The sequence below is a fragment of the Notamacropus eugenii genome, chromosome 3 (genome assembly GCF_028372415.1).
Source record: "Notamacropus eugenii isolate mMacEug1 chromosome 3, mMacEug1.pri_v2, whole genome shotgun sequence".
Lineage (NCBI taxonomy): Eukaryota > Metazoa > Chordata > Mammalia > Diprotodontia > Macropodidae > Notamacropus > Notamacropus eugenii.
Genome location: NC_092874.1, coordinates 126,114,545 through 126,129,243, shown reverse-complemented (window position 1 = coordinate 126,129,243; position 14,699 = coordinate 126,114,545). Strand labels below are relative to the sequence as shown.

The 14,699-nt window shown below is 40.7% G+C and overlaps 1 protein-coding gene across 1 annotated transcript in view; it reads right to left on the bottom strand.

Moving 5' to 3' along the window:
- GPR37 (G protein-coupled receptor 37) overlaps positions 1-8,233 on the bottom strand; it is a 29,179-nt gene extending 20,946 nt beyond the window's left edge. Inside the window, exon 1 of the mRNA XM_072652844.1 lies at positions 6,276-8,233. Within this exon, the coding sequence (XP_072508945.1) occupies positions 6,276-7,247 (972 nt within the window). The 5' untranslated portion in view covers positions 7,248-8,233. The remainder of the gene's footprint in view (positions 1-6,275) is intronic.
- Positions 8,234-14,699: the final 6,466 nt, after the last annotated feature.

Genomic DNA, 14,699 nt, shown 5'->3' with positions numbered 1-14,699 from the left:
AACAATTAGAGTCATCCAAAGATTCAACAGAGACCTTAGGAGATTGTGAGAGCCATGTTCCAGAAAGTGCTGAAGTAGAGTGGAGGGATATTTCCCAGGGAAGGTATAAAGCGGGTGTATGTTCTAGATGAAACCTGAACCCTATGAATTCTTTAGTCCTATCTAACTCTAAGATTCTCTCATTTCTGGTTGTAGGCATGATGGTAGCTACATAGAGATCTATCTCAAAGGATGCACAAGATTTGGTCTAGGTAGAATGAGTGAGAAAAGTCATTTTATATGGAGGGACTCGCATGAGCAGACAATCACACACACACACACATACACACACAGAGTAAGCTTAGGAAGTTATTGGAAAGAAAATCTAAAAGAGAAGTATATGCCAAAGAGAAAATAAAAATAGAAAAATAACATGCAAGAGAAACATATGACAGAAAAGCAAAACAAATGACAAAAATTTATGCAAGGGGTAAAAATAACATAGTAGAGTAAAGGTAAAACATAGAAGGTGAGAAATATGAAAAAGAGATCTACAACTTCTGGATATTTTTAAACTATGGCAATTGGCACAGAAATTTTTGGGAAAGCGTCAGGGAAAAGTCTATAAATAATGTTTAGTTCCCTTTAAAAATCTAAAGTAACTTTGATAGTTTAGGAACATACAAAATGTCATAGAATTGCAAAATTTCAGAATTGGAAAAGACCTCAGTGGCCTGAAACCATATCTGAAAAATAATATCCAACAAATTATCATCCAGCCTCTGCTCAAAGACCTCTAATGAGAGGGAATTGCTGTGGCTTATCTTTCATTATCAGAGGACCAATGACATTAATTGGGTGATGTCTTGACTTGCAAGTAAATTGGATTTAAGTGAGGCATGGCTGTGCAAGGTCTTAGGACTCCTCCAGAGTCCTCAGAGTCCAGTGGCAAGACATAGGTGAGGAAGATTTCAATGGCCTAAGATGCAGTGGGGGACCTTGGCCTTTTTAAGCTAAGGTCTTCCCCCAGTCTCAGTTTGTCTGAGACAACATTCATTCAGTGAACAAATGCTAGGCAAGAACTGAAATCCATCACTGACAAAAGTAGTCCTTTTGGGTAGTTCTTACTGTGAGTTTTTTCTGTCTTCAAGCTTAAATTTTTCTCTTTGCCACTTCTGACCATGACTTCTGGGACCAAACAGAACAAATTTAATCTCTCTTCCATTATGGTAGCTCCTCAAATACTTGAAGTCAGTTATAATGGTTTCCTGAGCTTTCTCCTCTCCAGGATAGCTACAGCCACTTCCTTCAATCAGTCCTCATATGATAGACTCAGTGTCTTTCACTCCCCCTCCCGCCCGGACTATCCTCCTCCGGACTCTCTCCACATTATCAATGTCCTTTGTGACATCCAGAAATGAACACAATACTTCAGATTTGAGCTGAACCTGCACAGTTTGGGGAGACTAGCACTTCCTTATCCCTATAAGCTATGCTTCCCTTAATGTAGTCTAAGGATAAGATTTTAGATAGATAGATAGATAGATAGATAGATAGATAGATAGATAGATAGATAGATAGATAGACAGACAGACAGATAGATAGATAGATATTTATATAAATTATATATATATATTTATGTATTTATTCCTATTGAATTCCATCTTGGTAGATTAAACCTATTCAATGCTCTAACCTGCCGAGATCGTTTTGGAACCTGATTCTCTTCTCCAGTATGTTAGCCAGCTTTCCCAGGTTTGCATCATCTATAACTTTAGTGAGTATGCCTTCAATCAAGTCACTAGTAAAAAGGGATAAGCACCAGAAGGCCAACAAATGATCCCTGAGGCAATCCACTGGCCACCTCCTGCTGTGCTGACCTTAAAACACAAATAAATCCAGCCATCCAACAGGTTTTGAATCAGTATAGTGGTATTATCATCTAGTCTGGGGTCTGGAACCTGCAGCCTCAAGGCCACATGTGGCAGGTTCCCTACCCCTAATCTAGTCCTTATTTCTCTGTTTTCTATCAGAATAATTGAGAGTGTTTTATAAAATATTTTGCTCAAATCTAGGTAAACTACAGCTGCAGTATTCCCCAATATACTAGTTTAGAAAACCTATCAAAAAAGGAAATAAGAGTAGTCTGATATAACCTGTTATTGATAAAGCTATGCTAGCCCTTCATAATCACAGTTTCCCTTTCAAAATGTCTACTAATCATTTCTTTGATGTTCTTTCTATTCTAGGGGCAGCTAGGTGACCTGCCTGATCTGGAGTCAGGAAAGACTCATTTTTCTGAAATCAAATCTGGCTTCAGACACTTACTAGCTGTGTGACTCTGGGAAAGTTATTTAACCCTATTTGCCTCAGTTTCCTCATCTGTAAAATGAGCTGGAGAAGAAAATGCTAAACCCCTTTGTCAAGAAAACTCCAAATGGGGGTCTGACTGAACAAAATGCTCTATTCTGGTAATTGAAGTTGTCATATACTATGTATGGCTTGGACTGTTCATAAACATATTTATGTTAAATTTAAGAAGATTTAAAGGTATTGAAAATTTACTGATTAAAAAAAATTAATGGAATGGAGATCACTACTACAAGCCACTGAACTTTATTGAACTGAGCATCTCTTAATTTTGGCCAGTTTATGGGAAGTACAACACAAAAACATAAGACTAGGCACAGGTTTCCAAAGTGGGTGATACTGCCCCCTGGGGGAGCTGGACTGATCCAGGAGGGATGGTAGTAGCCTTGGGTGCAACTGGAGGGTCTTAAATAAAAATAAGGGGGTGTTAGAAGCATAAAGAAAGAACAGAGTTAAATTCATAGTGATTACATTATTTTCCAAATAAACACACAAAATGCAAGTTATAACCAGTCAGTGGTCAAGTACACCAACAGGTCTTAACAAGCAAGTGTTGGCAGGTGAGCATATTGTGCATTCTCTGGGAGTCCAGAACTCATTAGCGAGAATATGTGCATGTAATAACTTGTTTACAATAAAATACTATATGGTTACATGATGCAGTATTATATCATAAAAATTCCAATGTAGGAAAAAACACAAATTTACAATAAATTATTAAATTTAAGATGTGCCATTTTAAAAATATATTTTATTATTTTTTTGAAATGGTGCAAATTTCAAAAAAAAAAATGTCAAATGTTAAAGCAGATTTCCAGGGCAGGACTGAGTACTTTTTTTTGGAAAAGGGGGTGGTAGACCAAATAATTTTGGGAAACTCTGAAGGAAACCTTTAACAATGGAGGAAAGTTGCTATAATTAATGGAATCATGTTAGATGCAGAATTTTCTGATTCTTAGAAAAGGAGCTAGGTAAAGAGTAGAGAAAGAGGGAGGGAAGGTTAAAAGAAAACAAGAAATACTGGATACAATTTTACTACATCAACTTTTGTTTTTTTATCAGTCAATAAATAAAAGGAATCCCACAAGCAAGAAAGACTATGAAACTTTCCATCTGTTGTGAAGATGTTAGTGTCTCCTAGAGGCAGAATTACACCTTCCTCTTGCATTTCAGAGTTGTATTCTACTGCTTGCACTTATAGGAATTTCAATGACACCTCAGACAGTTTAGTATTTTAAACCTTCCTATTAAATGCATTTTAGAAATTTCTTGGCAAGAATAAAGACCGAGTAGCAGAAAGGAACATCTTGCATATAGAAAAGGCCCTTGGGGGAACAAAGAGAAAGATGAATCACCAATTCAAAGGGGGAGAGACAGAGAGAGAGAGAGAGAGACAAACATAAAATAAAACCAAAATCAAACACTAAGGTTTGAATCCCAGCTATGAAATTTACTATCCGTGTGATCTGGGATAAATGATTTTGTTTCTCTGGATCTCAGTTTCCCCAGGAGCTGTAGAATCATGAGCTACTATAATATTTACTATAAAATCAGGGTATGGCCTAAGGGATCTGAATGATCCCTTCCAGGTCTAATTTCTATGATCCTATGAAAGAAATAATTTTCATTTTTAAGAGAGAGGGGAAAAAAAGTCAAAAACAGAACATTTTAGGAGGCAGAAGAGTAAACACTGGCAGCAGATTCCAAAAGTCCCACCCTCATCAAGAAGACACTAAAAAAATCAGAGGAAGCTCAATAAAAGTAAAGTGAAAATATACACACAAATGTTATATACCACATATCATAGAATTATAGACATTAGAGGTCACTGAGTTCAAATTTCTCATTTTACAGATGAGGAAACTATTATGGCAGATAAGTTAAGTGACTCGCTCACGGTCACTTAGTTAATAATTATTTCCATTAGGATTCCAATCTGGAATTTCTTGATTCCAATAATCTAGCAAGTATAATATGTTTCATTTCTTAAAGTGTCCTAGAGACAATGAACATATGCATCTATCACACTGTGTTATTCACATAGATGCCTAATAAATGTTTGTTGGCTTGATTTGAATTTCATCAGTGACTGAATGATTCTCTTTTGAATTAATTTCTGTAACTTCAAGGGATTCTTTTTCTCATAAGTTTTACTTTGAAAGCTCCATTCTTGACTAGGTGGTTGTGTTGTGTCCCTTTTACTTCCGCAGGTTTTTATTTTCCATTTTTCTAATTTTCTCCAGTTTATGCAAGTTCCTTTAAACTTTAACTTTCAGCTGAAACCAGGCCAATATGTTCCTCTCTCTATTCTGTTCACTCAAGAGTTTACCATTTATCAGTAAAGTTCATATCCTTCCTACTATCAGGAATAAAGGGAATCAAAGAAATGTTGATATAGAATAGACCTTGACAATTAAACTAGCAAACATCTTCATATACCCAACTCCTTTAAATTAAACCAAGTTGATCACAACTTAGAAATGAATTATTTCCAAGATAAATCATGTATTTCTAAGCTAACTACCCCCTTGGCAAAAGTTGAAGTCCTGGACATTGTGTAAAGAAATGATGACAATTGATTTAACAAGCATGGAATGCAACTATATCTGTTCCTGTCAGGCTTATAGAGCATGCAATTTACTGCCTTCTGCTTTGTGTTCTTTTAAAGAGGAGTAGTTTTCTTAGTTCACTTCTCCCCTACCTTAGGTATAGGAATAACATACTAGGATGGTCCTGGCACCGCTATTAGGCAGAATCATGGGCTACTGTAATGTTTACAGGTTTCAATTCTTCGGCTTCCTTAAATGAATTGGACAATCTGAATGGAGCAAAGCAGGGGCCAGCTGGCTGAGAACACAACTGGCAGAGGAACATTTGAGTACTTTCCAATGGCTGTTGTTTAAATGAGAGGCCATTTTTAAAGCAAATTCCAACCACCACACTCAAGGCAGTAACTGCAGAGGGAAGAAAAGTTTCAAGGGGCTTTTTTCGGTGGATGTGTTCCTGTTTATATGGCCAAAGTTTCCACTTCCCTCTTAAGAAACTTTAGTTACAAAGGTTCTATTTGTTTGTTTTCATCAAATTATTCCTTAAAATCAGTGCCAAGAACAATGTTACAGGTAGTGGGGTTTGACATACACTTAAAAGACAATCTTGTCTCATGATAACCAAAGTCTCCTTCTAAGCTCAGTTTCTTTAGAGGAAAAGGTTGTGAAATTGAGGGAAGAGGGAAGAAAATGAAAGAAAGTTTCATCACCTTAACATGGAAGGCAGACACCTTGGATGACATGAGAGTCTGTGAAATATATTTAGGTATTTATCAGGAGGCCAGTTATACCTTTGTGGAAAACATTTTGAATCAAACCCAGTTCTTAAGAAGGAATGGAAAGAAGAAAGTTTAGTTAACAGAGCTTGATGATTCGGATTGTCACACCTGGACACAATAGATCCATCCACATTTTCTCTGTGGAAAGCTTGGGGGAAGGAAAGGGAGGGAATTGGGTAGAGACAAAAGTTTCTTTCCTTGTCCTGCTGGGTTCTGATGGTCCAAACCATTCCTATCTGGAGTGGCAAGCTGGTGTATATTAGCTGCCAATCCAGATGTATAATATGTCACAGGTGCCAAAGCAGGCAGATTGGTATACTGTATACCAGCTCAAAAGGGCAGACACAAGCACTATCCAGACTAGTCTAGACATTCTATCAGCAGTTTTTCACCCACAAGGGTGGCAGATAAGTTTAAAAGTGTGTGCAAAGCCTCTAGTAGAAGCTGGAAGGGTGAGACAGGACGTAAGGGAAGCAGAAAAGGGGGGAAGAAGGAGTGTAGATCAGGGAGGAGAGGGTGTGCTGAGTAATGCCTTGGGGCAACACACCCACTTAAGGGGTAGCAAGACCAGTGGTGGTGACCCACTGCAAGGCTTTATTACCTCGAGATAGGGCACGATCTTGCAGGAGAAATCCTCTAGAAGCCATTTCTTGGTGAGCTCATGGAAGATGACCAGCGGCAGGCAGAAAAAGATGATGAGGAAATCCCAGAAGGCCAAGTTGGCCAGGAGGGAGTTGGAGATGCTCCGCATGTAGTAGTTGTGGCACACGATGCACATCACAGCCAGGTTGCCGATGATGCCAGTGCCGAAGATCACCACGGACAGACACATGACGGCGTAAGCTCCGTAGGACTCTCGGGTCAGTGGATAGAAGGGGTTCTTGAGCTTGGGGCGCCGGTTCGTGCCGTTTCCCCCGCGGGGGACGCTCCGCTCCTGGAGTGCCTCTCCAGAGGATCCATTTAAAGGCAATACCTTCCCCTCGGTTGCCACTGTCTCCTGCGCTTTTTTATCCACATTGGCTGCGCTCCCCAAGATGGGGGAACTGGTCAGGGGATCACCGCGGGATTTCCCAGCTCTCCTCCACCTGGAGAAAGGTTCCGGGGCTCCGGAATGGGTCTTGACATTCTGCCCCTGGCTGCCTCCTAGATCAATATCCTTGCCACCTTTCTCTTTATCCGTCTCCAAGGAAAGTCTAAGGGCAACCGGCAGCTCAATCACCGCTGCTCTGAGAGGAACTAGCCAGATGCCAGGCCTCCTCTCTGGGGGCACATGAGAAGTCCTGTGAGCCCCAGTCAGTTTCCCAAAAGGCGCTATTAATGTATTTCTTTCTTTTTCCTCCTCCTCTTCTTGTGCTTTGGCTACAGCTGCTCCCCTGGGGCTGCTGGACAACACTTTCTGCAACACGTCTCCCGATCCCCAAACTTCCCAACCGCGCTGCTTCGGGGTCAGAGCAGGCAAGGCTGTCTTCCCTAAACTGGTTTGGTTCCCAGAGGCTACGGCGGGAGAAACCTCAAGCTGCAGCAGGAACGGGAGGAGTAAGGTGAAGACGAGGGGCGCGCCTGGGGGCCGCATGGCTCCGCTTCACTCGGCACCTTGGGGGCTGGCAGTGGCAACAGTGGCTCCTTAGGACCGGCACCTGCTGCCCAATTTGGCGCCGAGAGTTAGACACATGTCACTGCGGGGATGAGCTCCTCGGCGCTCGGAGGGTGCCTTCCTCTGGGACCACGAGGAGGGTTAGGCTGGAACCCCCTACACTACTCCGTTTGACATTCTGTTCATTCCCCTAACTAAATCCAGCTACGCGCTGAGCACCACAAGCGTGGATGGGAGTGGGGAACCTCCTTCCTCTTCGGAACAGGGACTGACCTTTGAAAAGTTGCAATCAACGCCTTTGACTATTAACAGCATTAATGTTACAAGTGGGAGAGATAAAAAGCCCCCACTGAAACCCAACGCTCCTCCCTTTTTTCCTGTGATTCTGCCTTCTTGGTAACAGTTGCTCTGGATCTCTGGCTGTCTATTTACAGCCTCTTGATGTTGCTTTATCCCGTTGCAAGCAAAGGTCTCCAGAGACAGGGAAGAACGTCCCCCTCCCCCAGACGATTGCTCGCCTTAGACAATCCTCTTCCAGAACCTCTCTCCTAGTAAACAGGTTGCGCCGAGCCGTGCTGGAAAGCGAGTCGCCCTAGAAAACTGGCTCCGCCTGACGTTGGGGACTAGCTCAGCTATTGCGGTCAAGGAGAAGCGAAGTGGGGACGCTAGAAGAGCCCAGCGGCAAGAGTCAAAGTTGCTTCCTCTCCTGCTCCAAGTTATCCGGGGAGCAGTCCAGGCTGTCCGGCGACCAGTCCCTGAAAAGAAGGACGACGCGCGGGTCAACCGGCGCTCCTGGAGAGCTGACAACACTGGCACCCTCAGGAGCATGAAGTGGAGACTGACTGGCCGAGCACTCGGGGTGAAAAGCGTTAGGATTGAAACAGCTGCGACCGGGGCGGTGCATGGCCAGGGGGAAGGAGGAGGGCTGAGCTGTGGTTCCAGCTGCTGCCGCCGCCGCCGCCGCCGCCGCCGCCGCCGCTGCGCGTGGCTGTGGGAGCGCAAAGCTCGTCTCTTCCGACTCCTCCTCGGAGAGATGCTGGTTTGTGAGGAGACGGGTTCCCCTGGTGGTTTAGGGCTCACTAAATCCTCATACGCTACATTCAAGCCCTTTGTAGTTGCTTCCACTTTCGGGAGGAGAGAGGGGTGGGGGATGCGGTGACGACTGGTGAGGGGAGGATGGAGAAGCCAAGCCCCCCCAGGGCTGGGTTTCGGAGCTAAGGTTGGGCTAGGTTAGTTCTTCCAGCTGTTGGAACGGGTCAGACCGGTCTGATTGCCAAGGGAGCAGGGAGGGGCCGGACCGGGCCGGGAAGGTGCCCACGGACGAGCTACCAAAAGCTATCTTGCCTACTGAGCATGCCCAGGCCAGAGCCACTGGGAGTTGCAAGGTGCGGCTCGCACTTCCCCAGGTTTTCCCAAGGGCTGAAGGAAAAACGAAGGAAAAAGGATTTACTGTTACTGGGAGTGAGGAGGACAATAGGAAAAGTCTCAGTAGCATAGATCCGCTCTTACTTGGCTACCAAATTAGCAAGAGTCCGTCCTAGGGGATCGTAAATCCACACAAAGGACGTTTGGAGTAGGATCTGTTTGTGGAGAGTGGGAAAAGAGAAAAAACTAAGCCCCGCCTCCGTCCCCACATAGTGTGTGGGCAAATTGGGTGGGTAGTTAAGCTTTCTTGTTGTTTGAAGAAGGGATACTATGCTAAAGCCTAAACAGGCTCCAGTTTTCTGATGCCCTGACCCAAAAGAAGAGGCAGCTTCAGGCTCCAAAGCTTTTTTTCCCCAAGCTTTGCCAGGAAAGTCTCTCCTTCCTCCGTCCCCCGCCCCCCTTCTTCGTCTCTCCAAGGAACAGCCCTTGTCTGTTTTCCTTACCGGCAGCAAAAGGGACTCAGGAAATTATCCGAATTTATAACCCTCTGGTCAGGCCTGAATAACAGATCAGTGCCTCCCCTAGCAGATGCCAATAATAATAATACATTAACATTCCTAAATTCACACAGCCCAGTATTATCTGAGACCATGCCAGTCTATGCTTAAAAATGTAAGAACTGGAATCTGACATTTCCATTGCCTGCTTTGACACTAAATTGAAAGAACAGCTTGAAGATCTTATTCCACCACAAAGTTACAAAGAAAATGTGTTGGGGCTGATACTCAAAGTATGGAATATAAAGAACAATCCCGGTAATTAGTTCACCTTAGAAAACCTTTGTTATTGGACCCTCAATTTCACAGTAATTAGAAAGATAAGACATGACAGATTTTTAGATGAAGGAAACAAATGAAGTAAATGAGCCAGCAATACCAAGGGAAGGAAAATGGGGGAGGGGAAGTTGGCCAAATTCCCTCTCTACCCACCTTGACCATTTCTTTCCAACGCTGAGTATGCCCTCACATGCCTCACTGACTAGCCATCCCATGGGTTAGTCTTTGGGAAGGGGGTAGAGAGAGGAAATAAAGGAGGAATGAGAAAAGTAGAGATGCTCAGAAGTAACAGAATCTGAATAAAAGCTGTGAAAATAACTGCAAACAGGACTTTTCTCTCTCTCTCAAGATTGTTGCACTTATGTGCAAATTTAGTCTTTCTAGTTATAGAATGTTTGTTCTCTTGCCTGCAACCAAGATGGGGGTGGGGAGGGGTTAGAGGAAAACCCTGTTTTTCAGATTCTCCATTCTCACTAAACACATCTATTTTGAGCGGAGCATTATTCCCCAGAAGGTAACTGGTAACTGAGACACTTTTCCATACTACATTGAAAAATCACACAGAAAAGCAGACTTAGAGTGAAAGGGGCACTGAATTTGAAGTCAGAGTCACTGGATTCAAATCTATACCCTGTAATTTATCACCTACAGGGCCTTAAACAAGTCATTTTTACCTGTTTAGGCCTTAATTTATTCATCTGTAAAAAATAGTAATAATAAAGGAATTGGATTAGTTGATGTTTCAGGTCCCTTCCAACTCTAAATTCTAATATTCTAGAAATATCATGAACTGTCTGACTCTTTGTGACCCTATCTGGGATATTCTTGGCAAAGATACTGGGATGATTTGTCATTTTATTCTCTAGCTCATTTTACAGTTGAGGAAACTGAGGCAAATAGAGTTATGTGACTTTTCCAGGGTTACACAGTCAGTCAGATTTCAACTTAGGTTTTACTGACTCCAGGCCTGGTGTTCTACCCACTGTACCACCTGGCTGCCCTCCTGGCAAAAAGTAGGTAGTTAAAAAATGCCTCTTGATTCTTACAGACCTATAAGAATACCAACCTCTTAGTCCATAGCATCTGTAAACAATGATTCATCATTTCTTTATTGGGATTTTAAAATAATGCTTCTAGACAGAATTCATCTGAGTCATTTGTACTCCCTTTTATCTCTTTGATTTTATTAACACAGAAAATAGTCCCCCAAAACAACTGTATGTCTTAGAGATTTGATGGGTCTATGCACTTTGAGGGAGAATTTACCCAACTTTAAAAAGAAAAAAACTATAGAAAATGTAAAACTCCATAGCTATTGGCAAGTGTATCCTCCAGTTCACCACTTGGAGCCTTGGTCTGCCAACCAATCACTGACTTGTCAAAAAAAAAAAAAATGAGCACTTTCCAGAGTGTGACCATCACAAAGAAGATTATATATGAAAAGTAAAAGATAAAGTCTGGCCCAATTAGTAAACTTATTTCAAATAAAGTCATAACATCAAATATTTTATTTAAGTCTGAAGACTTAAAAAAAAGAGAGAGAATTCTTCTTCCAATGAAAAGAATATACATTGAATAGATTCACTATTCTCCCATAAATGAGAGAAGGTGAGACTCAATAGCCACTCTACTCACTTTGAGTCCCTCTGTAAAAATATAGATCTGAAAAAGAGATGACTAATCATTGTCTAGTTTGTACCAGCATCATTTGTCTATATTATAAGGACTGATTTGAACATAGACTTAGCTATGTCAGCATTCCATTGAGCTTGTAATACATAATATTGATTTTTGTACACAAAAAACTACATATAAATAATGGCCTCTCTTGGTATTTCTGTCTAGTTTATTGCACCTTATCCAGCATTTGTTGTGATGAAGAGGAAATATAAAATTAAGGAATAGAAGTGATTACTTTGAAGTTTGAGATATTAATTTGGCTTGGGTGAATGCAATCAGATTTCTCACCCAATATACTCTTCTTCATACATGGATTCCCGAAGCAATGTTTTAATTCCATTCCCTGAATTTAAAAAGATATCTAGTTCATATATCCAAGAGAAATGACAGTATGCAAGCAATGACATGTAATTTTTAAAATTGGGATTTTAAAATTGTGCTTCTAGAAAGAATTTATCGGAGTTATTTGTATTCCATTTTATGTCTTTGTTTTTATCGTTCTTAATTATTTTTATTTCGCAGATTGCTATTTAACAAGATAGAAATCCCCAGCAACTATCTTTCTGAGGCAAATAGGTGGCATAGTGGATAAAGTTTTGGGTCTAAAATGGAGAAGATTTGAGCTCAAATTTAGCCTTGGACATTTACTAGCTGTGTGACCTTGGGCAAGTCATTTAACTTCTGTCTCCGCTCAGTTATAAAATAGATAATAATAGCATTTAATTCCCAAGGATATTGTGAAGATCAAATAAGATGATATTCATAAAATCCTTGGCACATGATCGGTTCTTAATAAATACTTGTTTCCTTCCTTCTTTTTGTTCTTGTGACCACAGCCTTAACCAGGTTAGGGTAATTGGAATTTTGCCTTATGGCCCCTGAAATTTAGAGAATAAATAATGCTTGAAGTATATCAGCAGCACAGGAACAACTGTGCTTATGATTTAGCAAGGTGGAGTGCCTTATTTCCTCTGACCTCTGAACATATTCCCTAGGTGACTGATTCTCTGTTGCATCTCCACCTGCAGCAAACTTCCCCCAGCCCAGTAGCCTTGCAGGTGTCACAGAGTCTCCACCAACATCCACTCCCACTAACTACAGAACTGAATGAAGTGCATATTTTATGCCAACCGTTCAAAGAAAGTTTTGTGCTATTTGCCCCAGTGCAAAACTTTGTCATGGCTCGGCTTGTGACAACAGTGGGAAAAAACAAAGCAAAAGAGCTCATTAGAGTTAATGAGAAAACTGGCAGTGCTTTGGGAGAGACATCAATGAAGTGGTCTGTTTCTTTTCAATTAAATATCATAAGTAAATTGCTATTTATGTCAGAAGAAAACATACAGTTATTGTCATACAATCACACTAGTGTAAAAGATTAGTTCACAAATTACCTGCAATATCCTTTTAACATTCAAGAGCCTAGGTATATTGGAAAGAATACTGAACTTTTAGTCAGAAGATCTGGGTAAAACTCCAGGCTTTGCCACTTCCTAGTCACATGATGTTGGTAAATAGTTTGTTTCTCTGAAGCTAGCCTTGCTCGCCTGTGAAATAATGACACTATTATTTTCACTTGTAGGAAGTCTTCTGAGGATTACATGAAACAATACGAAAGTGCTCAGTACATGATGAATTCTAAAGGTACTTTAAGTGAATTCATGAAGGTATAGGGAAGCATTTTGAGATCACCATCTACCAAAGGAAGATGGTAGAAGTACTGCCTTAGCAAATACATTTGTTAAGTAGAGATAACCTGTTTCTTGATTTAGATCCATTTGAGGGGACAAAAAAAATGGACATTTTGATTTTTGCTAGGGTCAGTTAGACAGCAAGGGTAGGATCAGCTTCCATTCCTTTCTTGAAATTTTTCAATCTACTGGGACTCAAGCAGTCATCAAAAAGTCAATAGTGTTAAGCACTTATGATTTTGATGATGTTAGAGTTTCATCCATTGTTTCTATAGCTTGATGCCTGAGACATCTTGAAATCAAGTGATGTCCTTGGACATGCTTTAAGTGTCTCAAGAGGGATTTGAGCCTAGGCCTTCCTAATTCTAGGTCCAGCATTCTACTGACCACCATGCTGCCTTTCACGTTGCATGAATTTTCCATCCAGTAGAAAGACATGGTTGAACAAAGCTTTCTCATTCAGTCATATATGCTTCATAGTATGTGTGTGTATGTGGGGGTGGGGGGTGTGGGTGCAGGTGTGTAAAATTCCAAAGCCACATTAGATTCCTGAGGATTGCTTCTCTTAATTTTTGAAACAAATTGCAATTGTGCTACAAATAAAGTTCTTTCTTAAGGTCATCTAAAAGTATTCTTACTCATAATATTTCTTTACCTTCTTATGAAAACAATAAGCTTTTAACAAGATCAGTCACAATGACTGATCCTAAACAGTTCACCATAGCAGATATAAGTCAAGTTGTACCACAGAAAGGTCCATTTTTATGCAATAATAACAAAATTAGATATATAGCTATTGTTATCAAATTGATTAGAGTGTATCCTACCATTTCACATCCATAAAAGATGAAAGCATATACCTATATGAGAAATAAGAAGCTAAAAGAATTACAGAGTTTTTATAGATGGGATTGCAACATCGATTTTGTTCTCTTGGTGACCTATTAGTTTTTTTGGCTACAGCAAAGAAATCAATTAGATCTACAATTCTGAGTCTTGGGTCTTTGGTACTTTTCAAAATTATTCCTTTGATTAGTAGTTGAAGTGTGAGTGATGCCCAAACAAGAAATGATTACAAGAGTCATGAAACTCTACCTCAAGCATTGGTCAACAAAAGCTTATCCAGAATAATCATCCTAACTCCTACAGGTTAGCTGCTTTTATTTTTCTTCTCAGCCTTTCTCTGTCTAACATATGCTACAATATATGTTTATCTTCTGACCTAAACAATATGTTGATATTTACAAACAATTTATAAACAATAATATGTTTATCTTCTGACCTAAACTTTTGGATATTTTTTCAAGTTGGGACAACTCAGTGAACCAACCTCTTTTAATTGACCTGATTTTATGGAAATAAACAAATGAACAAATAAATAAATAAAATTTTAAAATGCCTTAAGGTTTACAAAACACTTTATGAATGTCATATTTGGTCTTCACAACCACCCTGGGAGGTAGGTGCTAGTATTATCATCTTCATTTCTCAGATGAGGAAACTGAAGAAAATGGGGTTAAGGGACTTGTCCAGGGTCATACAGCTAATAAATACCTGAGGTCAAATTTAAAGTCAGTTCTTTCTGACTCCGCGGAAGCTAGGTGGTGGTTTAGATAGAGCACTGGGCCTGGAGTCAGGAGGACTTGAATTCAAATCATACCTCAGACACTTACTAGGTGTGTGACCCTGGATAAGTCACTCAATCCCTTCTGGCCTCAGTTTCCTCTTCTGTAAAATGAGCTGGAGAAGGAAATGGCAAACCACATCAGTATCTTTGCCAAGAAACCAAGATTCAGATGCAACTAAGCAACTAAAGTGCAACAACTTTCCTGACTCCAGGTTCTCTCCATTGCATCACTTAG